At 42.4% G+C, this 23153-nt stretch overlaps 1 protein-coding gene across 1 annotated transcript in view; it reads left to right on the forward strand.

Moving 5' to 3' along the window:
- Positions 1 to 23153, forward strand: part of LOC138750238 (craniofacial development protein 2-like) — a 67188-nt gene that overhangs the window by 38446 nt on the left and 5589 nt on the right. The window contains exon 2 of the mRNA XM_069912362.1: positions 15366 to 15506. Coding sequence (XP_069768463.1) covers positions 15366 to 15506 — 141 coding nt within the window. The remainder of the gene's footprint in view (positions 1 to 15365; positions 15507 to 23153) is intronic.

The following is a 23153-nucleotide window of genomic DNA, read 5'->3' on the forward strand; positions in this document are numbered from 1 at the left end:
CAGTTGTCCACCATGACTCTCTGCTGTCTATGTCCCAGCCACCTCTGAACCCATCTCACTATCTATTAATCCCTAGTGACTGAACCTTGCTAGCTAACATTACATGTGGAACCTTATCAAAAGCCTGACTAAAATTCAAATAGATCTCGTCAACTGCCCTACCTTCATCCACTTTTCTTGTCACCTCTTCAAAAAATTCAACAAGATTCGTTAAAATGATTTTCCCTTCACAAACCCATGCTGGGTGCAACTGATCAATCCCTGTCTATCCAGATATTTGTACATACTATCTCTAAGAATACCCTCCATATCTTTCGCCACCACCAAAGTCAAACTTACTGGCCAATAATTACTTGGCCTGCACCTTGTGCTTTTTTTAAACAGCGGAACTACATTTGCAACCCTTCAATCCTGCGACACCACACCCTTCTCCAGTGATCTTTGAAAAATCACTGTCTGAGCCCCCGCTATTTTCTCCCTGACCTCCCTTAACGTCCTGGGAAAAATCCAATCAGGACCAGGAGACTTATCCTCCTCTATTGACCCTGGAAGCTCCAAAACCCTCTCTTTACTAATCCCTATTCTTTCCATAACTAAGCTATTCACCTCATTTATCTCACATAGTCCAGTGACACTTTCCCTTGTGAATACAGAAGAGCAAAATATTGTTCAATATCTCCCCCATCTCATGCAGCTCCTCACATACACATCGTCCACCGTTCCCATTTTCCAGTGGACCTACCCTATCTTTAACCCTCCTTTTACTGTTGACATATATGTAAAAACCCCAAGGATTCATGTTCACCTTATTAGCTATTGACACCTCATACCTTCTTTTTGCCTTTCTAATTTCCCTCTTGACGTTCTTTCTGCAATCTAAGTAAGGATCATACATCTCCTCAATCTTTTGTTTCTTATATTTAGCATGGGCCTCCCTTTTATCCTGAACCGTTCCTAATTTTTCTTGAAAACCACGGCTCCCTTGAACTTTTAGTCTTGCCTTTCGGCCGATCTGGAACATAAAGATCCTGTACTCTCAAAATCTCACCTTTTAAATACCCTCCAATTTTCCTCTTCATCATTTCCAGCTAAAAGATCAGCCCACACAACTCTCTACAAATCCCTTCTCATTTCCTCAAATCTGGCATTCCCCCACTCGAAGACCTTCAACTTCACACCCAACCTATCCGCTTCCATAATTAAGCTCAATCTAATGAACCCATGATCACTGGATCTGAAGTTCTCCCTAACGCTCACTCCACCACATGCTCATTCCCTAACCACAGATCGAACATTGCCCCCCCCTCTAGTGGGCATCTCCACATACTGCTGCAAAAAGCAGTCCTGAACACATTGTTTGAACTCTAAGCCATGCTGAACTCTCACTGACTGTGTTTCCCAATTGATGTTAGGACTTCACTTGCCTCCTTTCTGGACCAATCAACCTCGGGTATTGCTTAATCAGGCTGAAACCTAGATTTTCCTTGTGGCATAATGGCAGAGGACATGAAATTCTGGCATATAGTAGGTGCATTGGATGCTGCTACAGCATCTCAAGTAAGAGAATTTGTTGCCAATACCCTGGCAGAAAACCAGTACACCAGGTTCTGCCAATTTTTCCTGGATATGCTGGAATTGACAAGACATGAGTGCGGCTTGCGGCTTTTAAATATGGAGGGTCTGGGTGACAGGAATCCATCCGATTTAATGAATGAGATGCTCACATTAACAGATGGTCATTCTCATTGTTTACTTTTTGAGACTCTATTCCTGACCAAACTCCCAGGTCATGTTGCAATACCAATCATTCACATGGATTTCCACCATCCCCATGACATAGCACAGGAGGCTGACAGGCTCCATCATACTCCAATGCAAGAGTCTGCTCACGTCCAGACTGTTTTCGCAGCAGATCCATCTCCCGTGTCCCATGAGCCTCCTATATCTGAAGTTCAGTCAAAGAAGGATGAACACGGTGATGGGCGGTGAGAATGGTGTTTTTACCATGGCCATTGGGGTAAAAATGCCCATAAATGTGTCCCACCATTTACCTATTTCAGCAAAAAGGCAGGAAACAAAAAAGCCGGCTACCATTAATGGCCTCGGCAGCTGGGACAAGTATGGGCCTATTGTATCTACAAGATGACGCTGGTAAGCACAAGTTTCTTGTAGACACAAGTGCTGAGGTCGGTTTGCTCCTGCCAACCTATTTTGAAATAAAAACCACAATAAATAACATCACCCGGCTCTTCAAACAGCAAATGGGAAGACAATTCCCTGCTTTGGCACATGATGGGTCATGATTGGGATAGGAGATGTGACATTCCATTGGAATTGTGTATTGGCTTCCATTGCCCAGCCCATTATGGGTGCAGATTTTTTAAGGTCCCATGACTTGCCAGTAGACGTGGAGGAAATTGGTTCATGCTACCAGTTTTCAAATATACCCACTGGTATGTAGCAAATGGAGAGTTGCCCTTCTAGGGGTGCAAACCCTGCACAAAGATGCCTATGCTGCTCTTCTCAATGAATTTATCTGTATTTTCTCACTTAATTTCAATACCTCCTAAACAGCCCAGGATGTGTCCCATTACATAGACACTTCAGGCCAGCTGAATTACACCAGGGCTCTTCGTCTTCCACCTGATAAACTGCTCAGGCAAGGGCAGAGTTTAGTGCAATGGAGGAATTAGGTATCATTCAGCACTCCAACAGACCTTGGGCATCACAGTTACACATGGCACCCAAGAAAACAGGTGGATGAAGACTCTATGGCGATTACCGTAGGCCAGGGGTGTCAAAATCAAATTCGCAGAGGGCCAAAATTAAAAACTTTTACTAAGTCGTGGGCCAAACTAAATATTTATTGAAAATTTTCAACAACATCTGCATGTTTTCTCTTCTTTCAACATATGTAATGTTAAACTTTTTCTCATTAAAATAAATGTTTAATAATATTTTTGGTTAAACTCTTTCCAGACGAAGCATTAACAAATGAGAAATAAAATATAAAATAAAGTTTGCTGTAAAACCAGACTTCTTTTCATCTCCTCCACCTTCTGGAGCTTTTGCTTCTCGTTCAGATCCTTAAACATGTCCTGGTGTTTCGTTTCATAGTGTCGCCGTATGTTATATTCTTTAACTACAGACACGTTGGCTCCACACACAAGACAAACAGGTTTGTCTTTTAAAATGATGAACATATAGTCTGCCTCCCACCTGTCTTAAAAGGTCCTGTTTTCTGTCTTTCTTTTGGCCATTTTTCGTAAGAGGTTTATTACATGTGAGTTAGGCGACAGATCGCAGATCCTAATGCAAGTAAACAGAGGAGATGGGGGCGATTAACGGGCTGACGGGTCGGCGCCAACGCATTTGCAAAGCATTCTGGGACTTGTAGTATTAGCTGTGCTTGCGCTATATTGGCGCGGCGACCAGCGGGCCAGCTCTAATACATATTTGATATGATCTTGCGAGCCAAATATAATTATATCAAGGGCCAAATTTGGCCCACGGGTCTGAGTTTGATATGTGTGCCGTGGGCTCATTAACTACATCCGACAGATACCCTCTCTCTCATATTCAAGATTTCGCTGCCCAACCGCACAATTTCTGTGCTTTCTCCAAGGTTGATCTTGTCATGAGACACCATCAGATCCCAGTCCATAAGGATGACATTCCTAAAATGGTTATTATTACCCCTTCTGGGCTTTTTGAATTTCTTAGGATGCCACTTGAGTTGAAGAATGCTGTTCAAACCTGCCAGCGGGTTATAGGCACTTTGGACAGAGATTTAGAGTTCCCTTACATCTACTTGGATAACATCTGGTAAAAACAATCTCATCACGAATATTCTGTCCAGACCGACTGTATAACATATTCAGTGTGACATTGATATTCCTGAATTAGCCAGTGGAGCCTGATGTTCAGGCATACAGTACGGCCATTACTAACTTGGACATACAGCAGTTGGCACCACAACTGGGTGGCCAACCTTACTTTGTGACATGTCTTTGGGCTACACTCAATCAGTGATTCTGCCATCTTGGGGGCAACACCTTTTTGACCAGATACACAGCTTGTCTCATCCGTCCATCAGAACATCTGTCAAACTCATGTCAAATAAATATGTATGGCATGGTCTGCAAAAAGGCGTCGCACAATGGGTCTGCACATGTACCTCCTGCAAGACTGCTAAAATTTTGTGGCACACTAAGGCACCTCTTCAACCTTTCCCAGTGGTACGCAGGTGGTTGGAACACGTGCATGTGGACCTGCTCGAACAATTGCCAGTATCTCAAAACATGAGATACATTCTAACAGTCGCAGAATGTTTCACGCGCTTGCCAGAGGCCATCTCGTTTCCATCCAGTGACACTGAGACAAGGGCCAGAACATTCATCATCAATTGGATGGCTAGATTTGTTTTCCGGCCCACATTACTTCAGACCGTGGAACACAATTCAGCCACAATCCAACGGCCTTGTGGAATATTTCCACTGGCAACTGAAGGCACTCCTCAATTAGGTCAATGAGTTGCCATGGGTTCTATTGGGAGTGCGCATGGCTCCAAAGGAAGATATGTCTGCATTGTCTGCAGAGATGGTTTATGGTACGGTCCTTACATTTTCTTGGGACATTCATTTCACAACCAACTCTGATCTGAATGTCCTTCAGCAACTTCAACATGGTGTTGCAATCAGCAAACCTTTTCCTACCCACTAGCATGGATCCCCTAAACAGAATGTGCCCCCACCACTCCTGGATGTTAATTTTGTTTTTATGCACAGACAGGTCCCAGGAGTCCCGTTACAATGACCGTATGAGGGCCCTTGCCGCGTGGTGAAGAAGGATGGGGTTGTTTATACTTTGGACATTGGGGGACATTCACAGCTGTTTAGTGTGGATAGACTCAAGCCTGCCCATGTGGATCCAGCTTCACCCATTCAGTACCCCCAGCCCAGATGGTGAGGGGGTCCAGCTAAGGTGCATGCAGCTGCTGCTTTAGTTTCTGGTGACGGTTCTGGGTGGGGGGTGGGGGGTGGTTGGTGTAGCAGCTGTCTAATGGGCCGAGTGGGCATGGTTCTTTGCCGGGTGTGCAAAATCATAAGACAGAGAGCTGGGTACTCATCCATTTAATTGACCACCCTCACGTGGTGCTGCTTGCCGAGGAATGGCACGCTGATCTGTGGATTCTCCTGCCGGAAGGAATAACATAACATAACATAACATAACAATTACAGCACGGAATCAGGCCATTAGGCCCTTCTAGTCTGCACCGAACCAAACACCCCTTTCTAGTCCCACCTCCCTGCACAATGCCCATAACCCTCCATCTTCTTCTCATCCATATACCTGTCCAACCTTTTCTTAAATAATACAATTGACTCCGCCGCCACTATTTCTCCCGGAAGATCATTCCACACAGCTACCACTCTCTGAGTAAAGAAGTTCCCCCTCATGTTACCTCTAAACCTCTGCCCCTTAATTCTTAACTCATGTCCTCTTGTTTTAAACTTTCCTCCTCTTAACGGAAATAGTCTATCCACATCCTTCTGTCTATCCCTTTCATAATCTTAAATACTTCTATCAAATCCCCTCTCAACCTTCTACGCTCCAAAGAATAAAGACCCAATCTGTCCAATCTCTCCCCATACTCCAGATGCTTAAACCCAGGCAACATTCTGGTAAACCTTCTCTGCATTCTCTCCACTCTGTTTATATCCTTCCTATAATTAGGCGACCAGAACTGCACACAGAACTCCAAATTAGGCCGCACCAACGTCTTATACAATCTCAACATCACCTCCCAACTCCTATATTCCATGCAATGATTGATAAAGGCCAGCATACTAAAAGCCTTCTTCACCACCCTATTCACGTGAGTTTCTACTTTCAGGGAACGATGTACCGTCACTCCTAAATCTTTCTGCTCTTCTGTATTCCTCAATGCTCTCCCATTTACCACATATGTCCTATTCTGATTCTTCTTACCAAAATGAAGCACCTCACACTTATCAGCATTAAATTCCATCTGCCATTTTTCAGCCCACTTTTCTAAGCAGCCCAAATCCCTCTGCAATCCTTGAAAACCTTCTTCATTATCCACTATTCCACCTATCTTAGTATCGTCTGCATATTTACTAATCCAATTCACCACCCCATCATCTAGATCATTAATGTATATAACGAACAACAATGGGCCCAATACAGATCCTTGAGGCACACCACTGGTCACCGGCCTCCAACCTGACAGACAATTATCCACTACCACTCTCTGGCCTCTCCCTTTCAGCCAATGTTCAATCCATTTGACTATCTCAAAATTTATACCTAAAGACTGCACCTTCCTAACTAACCTTCCATGTGGTACCTTATCGAAGGCCTTACTGAAGTCCATATAGACAACATCCACTGTGCTACCCTCATCCACATTCCTAGTCACCTCTTCAAAAAATTCAATCAGATTGGTCAAACATGACCTTCCTCCCACAAATCCATGTTGAGTGCTCCTGATCAGACCCTGTCTATCCAGATGTTTATAAGTACTATCTCTAAGAATTTTCTCCATTAATTTACCTACCATAGACGTCAAACTTACAGGCCGATAGTTGCCAGGCTTCCTCCTTGAACCCTTTTTAAATAACGGAACCACATGCGCAATGCGCCAATCCTCCGGCACTATCCCCATATCTAATGACATTTGAAAAATTACGGCCAGAGCCTCTGCTATTTCCTCCTTCACTTCTCTCAATGTCCTGGGGAAGATCCCGTCTGGTCCCGGAGACTTATCCACCTTTATATTCTTCAAAAGCCTTAAAACTACACCTTTTGTAATCTCTATATTCCCCATATTTACCCAATTTGCTTTTTTTTATCCCACATCTCCCAATATCCTTCTCCTTAGTGAATACTGAAGAAAAGAAACTGTTCAATATCTCCCCCATTTCTCTAGGTTCCACACACAGTTTTCCACTCTGATTTTCTAAGGGGCCAATTTTGTCTCTAGCTTTCCTCTTACCATTAACATATTTGTAGAACTCTTTTGGATTAGTTTTCACCCTGCTTGCCATAGTTTTCTCGTACCTTCTTTTAGCTTTCCTAATTCCTCTCTTAAGATTCCTCTTACATTCAATGTATCTTTCAAACATCTCCTTAACTCCATGCTTCTTATATCTAATGTACGCCTCCCTTTTTCTTCAAACCAAGTTTCCAATATTCCTTGAAAACCACGGCTCTCTCAAACCTTTTGCCCCTCCTTTTAACCTAACAGGAACATAAAGCTTTTGCACTCTCAAAATCTGATCTTTAAAAGACTTCCATCTCTCTACTACATCCTGCCCATAAAACAAATTGTCCCAATGCACACCCTGCAAGTCCTTTCGCATCTCCTCAAATCTAGATTTTCCCCAATCAAAAACCTCAATCCTTGGCCCTGATTTCTCTCTTTCCATAATGACATTGAAGCTGATGGCATTATGATCACTGGACCCGAAGTGCTCGCCAACACTAACCTCCGTCACTTGACCCATCCCATTTGCCAACAGTAGATCTAACACTGCTCCTTATCTGGTCGGCACCTCTACATATTGTTGTAAAAAACTATCTTGCACACATTTCACAAACTCTAACCCATCCATTCCTTTCACAGAATGTGTTTCCCAATCTATATGTGGAAAATTAAAATCTCCCATAATTACAACCCTGTGCTTATCACAAATATCTACTATCTCCCTACAGATTTGCTCCTCCAGGTCTCGGTCCCCTCCGGGTGGTCTATAATACACCCCTACAAGTGTAACCTCTCCTTTCCTACTCCTCAGTTCCATCCAAATAGCCTCCGTGGATGTGCCCTCTAATCTATCCTTCCTAGGCACCGCTGTAATATTTTCCCTGACAAGCAATGCAACCCCACCTCCTCTTGCCCCTCCGACTCTATCACACCTAAAACAACGAAACCCAGGGATATTCAGTTGCAAATCACATCTTACCATTAACATACTCACAGGGCTTAATTTAAACCTGTGGTCCCGTGGATTGGCAGGAAACTCAGAATGATGTCCCACCTTCTCCCATGGAGCCCGGGACATGCAGAAAATGAAAGAAGCCTGTAAAGTCTGAATTAAGCAGTCTTGTGTTGACGAACCTGGTGTGTGTGTGTGTGTGCGTGTGTGTGTGTGTGTTTGTGTTGCTTTAGTAGCTCTATCGAAGTAGCTGCTACATATTTAAATATTTGGGGTGATTATCGTACTTATAGGATACTTTTCATCCATCTCACAGCCTGTGGGAAGAAGCTATTCCCCAGCCTGGCAGTCCTGATTTTGATGATGGACGTGGTTAAAGATGCTGTGCACTGGATGGAAATGGTCTGTTTACAATTCCTTGAGTCCTATTTGAAAAACAATCCCAGTAAATGTCATCTACAGAAGAAAGGGAGACCCCAGTGATACTCACAACTCTTTGCATCATTCCTGTCTGATGCTTTACAGCTACTGGACCATCCAATGATGCAGCCAGACAGGAAACTCAATTGCGCCTGTGTAAAATCTCAAGATGAGAGCCGTTGTCCTTGACCACCTCAGCCTCCTTGGGAAGTGTAGGCACTTCCTGACCAATAAGGAGGTGTAATTGTTTTGTGTATTAATATGTGTCTTCCATCAGCCAGCTCCCCACCATGACTACCAGCCCCCCCACCCACATCATCATCGGGCACACAAAACTCAAAACAGTCAACCAGTTTACCTATCTCGGCTGCACCATTTCATCAGATGCAAGGATCGACAATGAGATAGACAACAGACTCGCCAAGACAAATAGTGCCTTTGGAAGACTACACAAAAGAGTCTGGAGAAACAACCAACTGAAAAACCTTAAAAAGGTTACCGTATACAGAGCCATTGTCATACCCACACTCCTGTTCGGCTCCAAATCATGGGTCCTCTACCGGCATCAAATATGGCTCCTAGAACGCTTCCACCAGCGTTGTCTCCACTCCATCCTCAACATTCATTGGAGCAACTTCATCACCAACATCGAAGTACTCGAGATGGCAGAGGCCGACAGCATCGAATCCACGCTGCTGAAGATTCAACTGCGCTGGGTAGGTCACGTCTCCAGAATGGAGGACCATCGCCTTCCCAAGATCGTGTTATATGGCGAGCTGGCCACTGGCCACCGAGACAGAGGTGCACCAAAGAAGAGGTACAAGGACTGCCTAAAGAAATCTCTTGGTGCCTGCCACAATGACCACCGCCAGTGGGCTGATATCACCTCAAACCACGCATCTTGGCACCTCACAGTTTGGCAGGCAGCAACCTCCTTTGAAGAAGACCACAGAGCTCACCTCACTGACAAAAGAGAAAGGAGGAAAAACACAACACCCAACCCCAACCAACCAATTTTCCCTTGCAACCGCTGCAACCGTGTCTGCTTGTCCCGCATCGGACTTTTCAGCCACAAACGAGCCTGCAGCTGACGTGGACATTACCCCTCCATTAATCTTCGTCCGTGAAGCCAAACCAAAGAAGAAGAAAAGTATGGATGGGAATTTTATGTGATTGTATTGTCTATTCTTGCTCTTTAACAATCTTTAGTGGATAGAAGTAGTCATTGTACTTTAGGATGTACAATCATGTACAGATTGTCCTTCAATAGCCATTTGGCCCAGATGTCTATTCAGTCCAAGAATACTTTCAATCACAGGCACCATTCATTTTGCAACAACTGCCACTTAATTTTGCCAGTTGTTCAATGACAAACTATATGGGGAAAACACCACTGTCAACTCTTCTACCTTAAAGGAGTAAATATATTCAAATGGGCAGTAGATCAAGAGATGGAAACAGTGAAATCAGACAGAGGTGAGTGGCTGCTTAAATTAGAAACATTCGTGTTCATCCTATAGAATTTAAGGCTGCCCAGGAGGAATATAATGTGTTTTCTTTAAGATTGTTTGCCCTCACCCTGGTGAGGGATGGGGCTAACAGACATGTTGCGGGAAGGGTTCGAGAATTGATATGGTAGGTCACAGGAAGCACAAGTTTAGATCCATAGAGCACATGTATTTAGCAAAATGGCCACCCAGTCTGTATTTGGTCTTGCTGATATTGAGGTCAACTGAGTCTACCAAATGTAGGAGATTATGTACCAGGTTAAAGGATGGTGCTGAAGTTGGAAGTATTCAAGGATAATGTGTCAGATGTGGCAGCTGATGGGTGGTAAGTGAGAAACCTAAGGGATTCTGTCCTTTTTCTGCCAGAGAGGAGGTGGGGAAAGAGCAGAAAGAGAATTAGAGATACGGGTGCAGACCTTATCAAAGACAGGATGGGGGGATCTGCATTTATTGAAGAAAGAAGATATTTTGGGTGTCCTGGAGTAGAAGACCTCATTTTGGAACTGTTACAGGCTCAGAGGACACCAAAACCTAGCAGCAATAAAAATCACCAAGACAAATGGATACTTAAACAAATGTTATTTTTAATTTCCTTGAAACAAAAAACAGGATCAAACTTTAACTTATCACTATTAACAGCTTTCCATTACCACCTTCTAATTCTAAGCGCAGGTGTATTTAATGTGCATAAAGTTCTTTGACACAACTCAAAGTTCACCGGTGTCTATCAATTCTTATACTGTGCACAGAATTCAACATTTATGAATTTTCACCAAGCTCTGGTACTTAAAAGTAAATGTTTACCCTCCAGGAAGGCGCTTGTTGGTTTCAGAGAGGAATTTCTTGCTCATTAGACACACAAAAACTGATTCCCTCTGATCAGCCACTTTGGGGTCTTGCCAAAGAAATTTGACCCATCAGGGTTTTCCAAACGATAACCTCTTCTGCAGGTCACCATTGAGTTCCTTTTGTTTCCTTTATTTCAGGTGAAATACCATTTCTAGCCAGCCATTTCCTCTTGTATGGACAACAAAGTTTTTCAACAGGCTGAACTGAGAACTCACAACCCGCCTTCAAAATGGGGTTTCAACAAGATGCCAGCTTGACATTTCTCTCTCTCTCCCTCTCTCTCTCTCTCTCTCTCTCTCTCTCTCTCTCTCTCTCTCTCTCTCTCTCTCTCTCTCTCTCTCTTTTAGAAAAAGCCTATTTGATCTCTCTGCTTGCAAAACCACATGATCTTCTTCGAACAGCAAACAGGTACAAGCCAGATGACTGCACTGGGCCCAAACTTTTGAATCCAATCATCTCTTGCTTTAAAAACAATAATCCATTTACACCTGCTTTTGAAATTATTCAGCAAAACAGTCTCCTTGTTTTGTCTTTGCAAAGGCTCTCGGCGCCTGCATGACTCACTCTCAACAAAGCTCTTGCATTTTAAATAAAAGCTGTTTTGTGAAGTGTTTATGTTTGTTTGTAACCAACACAACTCCTATAATCCATCTCTTTCAAAAACATATCTATATACAATGTAAAATATATAATCTGTCACAGGACAGATGCAGCAGAGGAGTTGTGATAAAATCAATGGTGTCCTTGCAAAAGAAAAAAGTGGGAAGAGATATAATCCACTTGGCTCTGGTGAGTGGAGTTTGTAATAATTTGAAACTTGAACCTCTCTCTCTATTCCAGGAGACAATTTACTGTTATTTAATTAAAAAGTGTCATATCACACAAAATTGATTTTTTCCTGCTGTAAGACAGATAGATTCGCCATTGGCAGAAATTGCCTGAAATGCCTCTGGCAGACAGAGAAAGACTGAGTGCTCCCCCACCAACGCCACCCCGAACCCTGGGCCAAGTCACTGAGCATCTGTGGATTCTCTTTCAATGCTCACAGACCAATCCATGTCATTGGCAATGCGAGGTCCAGGTTTGAACCTCTGACATGATGAGGAACCATTTAGCACCCACTCGTATCCCAGATCTGATACCTAACACCCTTTTAGCCAGTTTTGAACCAGTCTCTAGCAATCCATGGGCTGGTGTGAGTTCCTTGACTGCTTTGTCCAGAAGCCCACAGCCTGCGTGGGTTCCTCTCCTCAAGTCACCAACAGCCTGCCACCTATGTGGGTCTTTCAGCTGCAGAACCCCTCACTGGTCTGCTTCCTTGGTCACTGACCCATGGATTGAATCCTCTGCTTCTGAGATGTTGGTGGGGTGTGGTCTTTCTGTTTTCTGGTGCCCTGCACTAGTCCTCCACTTCCACAGAGTTTGCGGTGTCGAGGAAATCTAACAAATCTAAATAAAAAAAATTCACCTGAGAGGAGAATCTCCCATGTCTAGAGGGATGGAAAGGGCATTATTACAAATTGAAGCCTAATATTTGAATAGTCAGGTGCCAAATTTGCAAAAGCATAGAGTATATATTTCTCAAGCTATATGTATTTTTTTTTCCAAAGGAATACAACTTTGAATATTTCCATGTCATATTGGCATGCCTAAAAAGTTAACATCTGATTTCCAAGAAAGTGCAAAACATTTCCTCATCATCGCTAACATAATTTGACAAATTTCAATTGATACATTAGTAGTTTTAATTTGGGGCTTGTTCCTTCAGCATTTCCTAATACAAATAAGGTTGGATTTTGCGGAAAAACATCTCCTGTAACTTGTTCCAAAAATTTTGTAATTTTCCCCAAAAAGATCTTGCATTAGGACAAAGATAAGTTGAATACAAGAAAGTTGCGACATCTTCACCACACCTAAAAGATTGATCTGATAATTCTGATTTTATTCTATTCAATTTCACTGGTGTAAGAAGTAACTGTAGAAGAAAAACTAGTTGTGAATTCCTTCCTCACTGCTGCAGAGTGGATCTCTGGTCAATAGTTTCAGACTGCTGAGTTGAAGTGAATTAATACAACTCCCCTGGATCAAGTGATCTCTATTGGAAATCAGCTTCTTGAGGAGCTTTTCAAATCCAACAGCCTGAGTCACCTGACTCCAGGTGCAGCTTTCAGAAAAAATCCTTGCTGACATCTGCTACATGACTGATGTAAAAACAATAATACTGAACTAATTTATATCTTTCATTGAGATCCTTAGATGGATCTCCCCATATTTGACAATCAATTACAATATTCAGATCCATTTCCCACGTTTGTCTAGACTTATGATCTCCTCATTTAAAAGTTCCTACTTGTAATCAAGAGGACAAAATCGAAGTAAACTTTTTAACAATTCCTCTTTATAAGGAATTTTTATTTCAGTACAAACATGGTTGGTCCTAACTGATCCTTCAAATATGCTCTGAGTTGGAAATAGCAAAAAAGATTGCGATGAGTTATACGATATTTATTTCTCAGTTGCTCAAATGACATTAATTGACTCCTTTTATCACAATCTTCAACATTTATAATCCCCTTACGAAACCCGCTATCCAGAAATTGATGATCCTTTGAAAAAGAGACGAGGATTTTGAATCAAAGCCATTCTGGGTGATGTACATCCACTTACACCAATCTCATCATTTATTTTATTCCATATGATAATCAAATGTTTCAACAATTGTGTATCTTTATCATCAACCATTAATTTCGTTTCCCACTTGTATATAAATTCTTCTGCTTTTCTCTCTCCTATTTTATTTGATTCTATTTTAACCCTTTCAAAAAAAGAAGCAAGAAATCTCATTTGAGCTGTTCCATAATATATTTTTTTAATTTGGAAGCTGCAGTCCTCTCAATGCAGAATTTGCATTGGGTTACTTAACATGGAATTCAATCAGAAATGGGTTCACGTGACATAAACTCATGATGCAGACTGTTTTCTGAGAATGGAATACAAGAGGAGGGTTGTCTAGGTCTTCTGCAGGATATAGATCACAAGATATAGGAGCATAAGTTGGCCCGTCGAGTCTGTTCCACCATTCTTCCACTCAGCCCCATTGCCCAGCTCTCTCCCCTTAATCCTTGATTCCTTGACTAATCAAATACTTGTCAATCTCTGCCTGAAATACACCCAGTGATCATAGTTCCACAGATTCACGACCCACTGACAAATAAATTTTTCCACATCTGTTTTAAATTGACACCCTTTTATCCTGAAATTATGTCCCTTGTTCTAGAATCTCCTACCATGGGAAATATCTTTGCCATATGTACTATGTCCAGGCCTTCCAGCATTTGAAATGCCGCTGAGGTCTCTCTTATCCTTCTGTACTCCAACTAGTACAGTCGAAGAGTCGACAATTGTTCCTCATACACTAACCCTTTCATTCCTGATATCATTCCAGTAAATCATCTCTGACCTTCTCCAACACCAGCACATCTTTTCTCAAATACGGCACCCAAAACTCTAAACCTGATTGAATGTAAAGGGAATTATCCAACGACACATACACAACAGTGAAATGATATTATGTCTTGTTGATATTTACAAAAAATTAATGAACAGTCAATTAATAATTTTCAAAAGATGCCGGGACCCATTAATGGACTATTATCATAACCTAAAGAATTCGGGTTGTTCTGAAGCTTGATGCTGTGTTACAAGACCAGAGGATCCCAAAACCCAGCAGCAGTAGATATTCACCAAGAAAAATGGGGACTTAAACAAAAGCTGATTTTAAATATCTTTAAACATGAAAATGGAATTACACTTTAACTTATCACTATTTTACTAACTTACTTTACCTAACTTACCTCCCCCCCTCTAATTCTAAGTGCACATGTGTGTAATGTGTGTGTGAGTTCAGGAAAGTTCTTTGGTTCATTGTTCAATCTCACTTCTCATTCCTCCAAGTTCACTGGTTGCACGCCATTCTTCTACTCTGCACAGAAACCAGGTTTGGTGCTCAAAAGGTAAATAATTACTGTTCTGGAAGGTTCTTGTTGGTTTTCAGAGAGAGGCGTGTTGTTCAAGGAAGTATTAGGGTGTTTTTGACTCAACGTACCAGCATCTGAAGTCCGTTATCTCTTCAGAAAAGCTCTGATCGCTTTAGCATGGAGCAGAGCTGGACCAGGACTTTGCAGGTATTTAGGGGAGAGTGTGGGCAGGGTTTGTTCTGGACCAACAATCTCACCAAATGACTCTGTTTGAAATCAAGATTCAAACCATTTTGAGGAATACAACAGGAATTGTTCAACAAGAGCCTGGTGTTCCCTGAGGAGTTTTCTTTCAATAACAGAAATAATTTTTTTTTAACAGCCCGTTAATATTCCTGATACAGATCTTTGTATTTAACTTTCAGGTTGCTATCTGTTGTTCACTTGGAGGCCTTTAATGGGGTGACGGGGTAGAATCTTTGCTTTAACCAAGCAGTTCTCTTGCAATTTTCCAGCTGTAGGATGCGGTGCAGTTGCTTGCAAGTTTAGCAAGTGGGATTATGATGTGAAACTGCAAGTCACAGCGTCATTTTTGTGTTTGAAAATGCAAATGTGAAAATTTTAACTTTGGTCTCCTTGGTTTCCTTAAGTTTACAGAGGAGACGTTGGGTCAAGCTGAGAAGACAGAGTTGGATGCCCATTTGGCGAATCGGCTGGGCAAAGCAGAAAGCTCAAAACGAGGGTCTGAAAAAATAATGAAGGAGACTGAAGTGGCGTTGAACCAAACCCAGGTAAAGAATTTAATTTTGTGCTGTGTACTTAAGAGACCAAACGATTTGGGGTTTTAGTGGTGACCTATTTAAATGAACAAAATCTGATTAGAATTGAAGTTCATGGAATGTTTAGAAATTGCCACAAAAAAATGGAGCATATAAATTAGATGTTGTAATTAAGATAAATGAACAATACAATGAGCCTGATGTCACAGCATCTGCCTCCCTCTACCGTACATCACTGTTAAACTTTCTCCCCAATATGAACCTGATGTCAAAGTATCTGATACAGTTAATTGAACATCACTATTAAACCTTCTCACGAATATGAATCCTGTCTCATAGTTTCTGATTCAGTCTATAGTCCATCAACGTTAAACTTTCTCCCCCCTGTGAACCTGGTGTAATACTATATGCCTCAGTCTACCGTCCATCACCGCTAAACATTCTCCCCACTGTAAACCTGGTGTCACAGTATCTACCTCAGTCTCCCATACATCACCCTTAAATCTCCTCCCTACTGTGAACCCACTGTCAATGTATCTGCAATAGTGTAATGGGCATCATTTTTTAAAAATTCTTCCCATTGTAAACATAACATAACATAACAATTACAGCACGGAAACAGGCCATTAGGCCCTTCTAGTCCGCACCGAACCAAACACCCCTTTCTAGTCCCACCTCCCTGCACAATGCCCATAACCCTCCATCTTCTTCTCATCCATATACCTGTCCAACCTTTTCTTAAATAATACAATTGACTCCGCCGCCACTATTTCTCCCAGAAGATGATTCCACACAGCTATCACTCTCTGAGTAAAGAAGTTCCCCCTCATGTTACCTCTAAACCTCTGCCCCTTAATTCTTAACTCATGTCCTCTTGTTTTAATCTTTCCTCCTCTTAACGGAAATAGTCTATCCACATCCATTCTGTCTATCCCTTTCATAATCTTAAATACTTCTATCAAATCCCCTCTCAACCTTCTACGCTCCAAAGAATAAAGACCCAATCTGTCCAATCTCTCCCCATACTCCAGATGCTTAAACCCAGGCAACATTCTGGTAAACCTTCTCTGCACTCTCTCCACTCTGTTTATATCCTTCCTGTAATTAGGCGACCAGAACTGCACACAGAACTCCATATTAAATTAGGCCGCACCAACGTCTTATACAATCTCAACATCACCTCCCAACTCCTATATTCCATGCAATGATTGATAAAGGCCAGCATACTAAAAGCCTTCTTCACCACCCTATTCACGTGAGTTTCTACCTTCAGGGAACGATGTACCGTTACTCCTAAATCTTTCTGCTCTTCTGTATTCCTCAATGCTCTCCCATTTACCACGTATGTCCTATTCTGATTCTTCTTACCAAAATGAAGCACCTCACACTTATCAGCATTAAATTCCATCTGCCATTTTTCAGCCCACTTTTCTAAGCAGCCCAAATCCCTCTGCAATCCTTGAAAACCCGGAGTCCAGTATCTGCCTCAATCTACCGTACATCACTGTGTAACATTCTCCCCAATGTGAACTTGGTGTCACAGTATCTATCATAGTTTATCGTATATTACTGTTAAACTTTCTCACTGTTGTGAAGGCATAATCTTAATATCTGTCTCAGTTTCCCATACATCATTGTTAAACCTTCTCCCCCTGTCAACCTGGTGTCACTTTATCTACCACAGTTCATTTCACATCATCGTTAAACCTTCTTCCTACCGTGGTGAACATGGTGTCACAGTATCTGTCACAGCTTATTGTAAATCACTGTTAAACCTTCTCTCTAATGTGAACTCGGTGTCCCAGTATCTGACAAAATCTAACGTACATTACTGTTAAACATTCTCCCCACTGTGACATTATCTGCCTCAGTCAACTGTACATCACTGTTAAACCTTCTCCTCACTGTGAACCTGGTGTCACAGTATCTGACACAGTTCATCACTGTTTTCTCCCCACTGTGGTCTACCGTCACATCAAAAATAAAATTCTTCCCTCAATGAACCCAGTGTCACTGAATCTGCTGCAGTTTTCCTTACACAACTATTAAACCTTCTCCACTCTATGAACCTGGTGTCACAGTATCTACCTCAGTCAATCATACATCACTTTTAAACCTTCTCCCCACTGTGAACCCAGTGTAACAGTATCTTCCTCAGTCTGCTGTACATCACCGTTAAACCTTCTCACTACTGTGAGCCCGGGTCAGAGTACTTGCCTCAGTCAACCATACATCACCGTTAAACATTCTCACTTCTGTGAACCTGGTGTCTCAGTATCTGCCACAGTTTATCTTACATCACTCTTAAACCTTATCTCCACTGGAAACCTTTTGTCAGAGTTTCTGCCACCGTTTATCGTACATCACTGTTAAACCTTTTCATAGCTCTGAACCAGTGTCACAATTTCTCTCTAAGTTCACCGGACATCAGCAATAAACTTTCTCCCCACTGTGAACCCAATGTCTCAGTATCTGTTTCAGTCTCCCGTGTATCAACATTAAACCTTCTCCCCACTGTGAACCTGTGTGGCAGTTTGTGCCAGAGTTCGTTGTACATCACCGTTAAACCTTCTCCCCACTGTGAACCTGTTGTCACAGTATCTGCCTCTGTTTATCTTACATCACTGATAAACCTTCTACCGAACACGGTGTCACAATATCTACCTCAGTCCACTGTATATCACTGCTAAATCCTCTCCCCACTGTTTACCCGGTTTCACAGTATCTGCCTCATTCTACTGTACATCACTGTTAAACCTTCTCACCACTGTGTGTCCAGTTTCACAAATCTGTTTCAGTCTCCCGAAAATTACCATTAAAATTTCTCCCCACTGTGAACTCTGTGTCACTGTATCTGCAACAATGTATCTATCGTGTGTCACCATTAAACCTCCTCCCCACTGTTAACCCGGAGTCACAGTATCTGCCTCAGTCTACTCTACATTACCGTTAATCTATCTCTCAACTGTGAATCCAGTGTCACAGTATTTGCCACATTATACCATACATCACCGTTAAACCTTTTCCCCACTGTTGACCTGATACCACAGCATCTGCTGTAGTTTATTGTACATCACTGTTAAACCTTTTTAATACTGCTGTGAACCCAGTCTCACTGTATCTTCCTCTTTCTTCTGTATATCACCGTTAAACCTTCTCCCCACTGTGAACCCGGTGTAACAGTATCTGCCTCAGTCTGCTGTACATCACTGTTAAACCTTCTCACTACTGTACGCCTGGGGTCTGAGTACCTGCCTCAGTCAACCATCCATCACAGTTAAACATTCTCACCTCTTTGAACCTGGTGTCTCGGTATCTGCCACAGTTAAATCACTGTTAAACCTTATCTCCACTGGAAACCTGTTTTCAGAGGTTCTGCCAAAGTTTATCATACATCACTGATAAACCTCCCCACTGAGATCCCGGTGTAACTGTATCTTGCTCAGTCTGCCGTACATCACCATTAAACCTTCTCCCAACTGTGAATCTGGTAGCACAGTATCTACCACAGTTTATCGTACATCACTATTAAACCTTCTCACTTCTGTGAACTCATTTTCATGGTTTCTGCCAACATTTACCGAACATCACTGTTAAACCTTCTCACTACTGTGAACCCTGTGTCATAGTATCAGTATCAATCTACCGAAAATCACCGTTAAACCTTCTCCCTAATGTGAACCCACTGTCACAGGATCTGCCTAAGTCTACCGTACATTAATGCAAACCTTCTCCCTACTGTGAACCCGGTGTCGCTGTATCTGCCCCAGTTTAACATACATCACTTTTAAACCTTCTCCCCATTGTGAACCCAGTGTTTCAGTATCAGTCTCAGTCTCCCATGTATCACCATTAAACCTTCTCCGCACTGTGAAACTGATGTCACAGTATATGCCAGAGTTTTTTGGACGTCACTATTAAACCCTCTCCCCACTGTGAACCCAATGTAACTGTATCTGCCTCAGTCTCCCGTATATCACTTTTAAACTTAGTCCCCACTGTGATCCTGGTGTCACAGTGTATGCTAAAGTTTTATGCCCATCACTGTTTAACCTTCTCACTGCTCTGAACCCAGTGTCACAGTTTCTGTCCCAGTCTACCGTACATCACCATTAAACATCTCCACACTGTGAATGTAGTGTCAATGTATGTGCAACAGTGTGACGTGAATCACCGTTAAACTTCCTCCCCACTGTGAACCTGTTGTCACCGTATCTGCCACAGTTTATTGTACATCACTGTTAATCCTTCTCCCGACTGTGAACCCAGTGCCACAGTATCTGTCTCAATCCACCACACATCTGAGTTAAACCTTCTATTCACTGTGAACCTAGTGTTATAGTCTCTGCCACAGTTTATTGTACATCACTGTTATACCTTCTCAATAGTCTGAACTCGGTGTCACAGTATCTTCCAAGTTCTACCAAACTTACCATAAACATTCTCCCCAATGTGAACCTGGTGTCAATGTACATGACACAATTTATCGTACATTACTGTTAAACATTATCCCCACTGTAAACTTGGTGTCACAGTATCTGTCTCAGTCTACCATACATCACCATATTACCTTCTCCCCACTATGAACCTGGGTCACAGTATCTTCCTCTGTCTTTAGTACATCACCATTAAACATTTCCCAACTGTGAAACTTGTGTCACTTTATCTGCCACAGTTTTTTTTACATCACCATTAAATCTTCTTCCAACGGTGAACATAGTGTCTCAGTATATGCCAGAGCTTATCGTAAATCTCTGTTCAACCTTCTCACTCCTGTGAACTCGGTCTCACAGTTTCTGCCAAAGTCTACCGTACAGCACCCTTAAATATTCTCCCCACTGTGAACCTCAATATACTGTACATCACTGGTAAACCTTATCCTCACTGTTAACCTGGTATCAAAGTATCTGGCACAGTTTATCGTACATTGCTGTTAGATTTTCTCACTGCTGTGCACCCAGTGTAACAGTGTCTGTCTCAGTCAACCATACATGATCATTAAAGCTTCTCCCCCTGTGAACCTAGTGTCACAGTATCTGACTCCGTCTTCCGTACAACACTGTTAAACCTTATCCCAACTGTACACTTGGTGTTATGGTATCTTCCTCAATTTACCATACATCACCTTTAAACCTCCTCCCCACTGTGAACACAGTGTCACAGTATCTGCCTCAGTCTACTGTACATGACCATTAAACTTTCTCCTCACTGTGAACCTGGTGTCACATTATCTGACACAGTTTATCGTACATTACTTTTAAACCTTCTCACTGCTGTTAACCCAATGTCACAGTGTTTGTGAAAATTTATCGTACATCTCCGTGAAACATTCTCCCCACTGTGAAGCTGGGGTCAGGTTACCTGCCTCAGTCTGCCAGGTACAGCACCAATTGCTCTCAGCCAAAGGTGCTGTAGTTGAGTTTGGGTGACCAGAGGTTACTGCTCAAGAAGGCCAGGGGCTGCCATTGCCCTTCAATGAATTGCTCCAGTGCGCCCCTTACTGCTGTGCTGGATGCATCTACTGTGAGAGTGGTGGGTGTCTCTGGCCTGGCGTGTACCACAAGGATTGTGTTGGCCAGTGTGTCCTTGGCCCTCTGAAACACCTCCAAATCCTCATTGTCCCAGGTAATGTCTTTACCTTTCTCCGCATGATGTGGGCCACTACCAGTATGGATTGGTTATAAAAACTAATTGTACCGGTGAATTCCTGCAGCCCCTTCATTATGGGGGGTTTGGGGAAGCACTGAACAGCCTCTACCATTTCAAGCAGGGGTTTAGTTCCATGCCTGTTGATTTGATACCCCAGGAAGTCGAACGTTTCCAACCTGAACTGGCACTAAGTAAGGTTTATAGTGTCCAAATTGCTGCAGTCGAGTGCACAGACGCCTTAGATCACACATGTCAAACTCAGGCCCGCGGGCCAAATTTGGCCCGTGATATAATTATATTTGGCCCGCAAGATCATATCAAATATGTATTAGAGCTGGCCCGCTGGCCGCCGTGCCAGTATAGCGCATGCACAGCTAATACTACAAATCCCAGAATGCTTTGCAAATGCATTGGCACTGACCCGTCAGCCCGCTAATCGTCCCCACCTCCTCTCTTTACTTTCATTAGGATCTGCGACCTGTCGCCAAACTCACGTGTAATAAACCCCTTACGAAAAATGGCCAAACGAAAGACAGAAAACAGGACCTTTCAAGACAGGTGGAAGGCAAACTCTGACCCCACAGTTTGATGAATTTGTATTTTTTTCCTATATCTGACATGATCATCTCTAATCTATTCATTTTTTCTTCTGTACTTTTAATTCTTCTTTTTATTTCATTAAATTCTTGTAATTGCCATTCTTTTACTGATTCCATATATTCTTTAAAAAAATATATCCATTGTCTTGCCCTTCCCTTCTTCTTCCATTTCTCTGTGTTCTTCTACTTCTTCTTCCTCTGGGTTGCTCATCTGTTGTTTCCTCGATTTATTTTTACTCTTCTTTCTTGTTCTCGTTGTTTTCTATGTTCTCTTCTTGATGTTGTGCTGTGGCTGTCATTCTCAGCTGTGGAGATCGACTCCTCAGCTGATCCCCCCTCCCGTCAGTGTTTTTTTTTTGTCTTGCGCATCGCGCATGTGCGAGGAGTCGCGCCAGCGCAGTTGTGCACTTTTGCTTGGCTCCGCGAGCCATTTTTGTAGTCCCGAGCTCGGGACTTTGACTGACCTGAGGTAGCGGGCTTCTCTCTCCACAGCGGGCTTCCTCGGACAGGTAAGGCCTTCACCTTCTTCTTCTGATGTCTTTTCTTCTTCTCTTCTTCCCGTTGCTTTCGACTTTTCTTTCTTCGCTGCCATTTTCTTCCCACCTTTACTTTCACTTTATTTTAATTTTTGTGTTTGTGCCTTTGTGTTTTCTGTGTTTTATTTAAACTTTTCCAGAAAGGGCTGGAGTTCCCCGACTGGCCACTACTCCATCACGTGACTCCTCCATGTGACACAGTTTATCGAACATTACTGTTGAACATTCTCCCTAATGTGAACCTGGCGTCACAGTATCTGCTACAGTTTATTGTACATCATGTTAAACATTCTCCCTACTGTGAACCTCGTGTCACAGTATCTTACACAGTTTGTCGTACATTACTGTTAAACATTCTCCCCTCTGTGAACCTGGTGTCACAGTATCTGACACAGTTTATCGTACATTACTGTTAAACATTCTCCCCACTGTGAACCTGGTGTCACAGTGTCTGACACAGTTTATCGTACATTACTGTTAAACCTTCACCCCACTGTGAACCTGGTGTCACAGTATCTGACACAGTTTATTGTACATCATGTTAAACATTCTCCCTACTGTGAACCTGGTGTCACAGTATCTGACACAATTTATCGTACATTACTATTAAACATTCTCCCCAATGTGAACCTGGTGTCACAGTATCTGACACAGTTTATTGTACATCATGTTAAACATTCTCCCTACTGTGAACCTGGTGTCACAGTATCTGACACATTTTATCGTACATTACTGTTAAACATTCTCCCCAATGTGAACCTGGTGTCACAGTATCTGACACAGTTAATTGTGCATTAGGTTAAACCTTCTTCCCGCTGTGAACCTGGTGTTACAGTACCTACTTAAGTCTACTGTTTATCAACGTTAAAACTTCT

The sequence above is a fragment of the Narcine bancroftii genome, unplaced genomic scaffold (assembly GCF_036971445.1).
Source record: "Narcine bancroftii isolate sNarBan1 unplaced genomic scaffold, sNarBan1.hap1 Scaffold_109, whole genome shotgun sequence".
In the NCBI taxonomy this organism is placed as follows: domain Eukaryota; kingdom Metazoa; phylum Chordata; class Chondrichthyes; order Torpediniformes; family Narcinidae; genus Narcine; species Narcine bancroftii.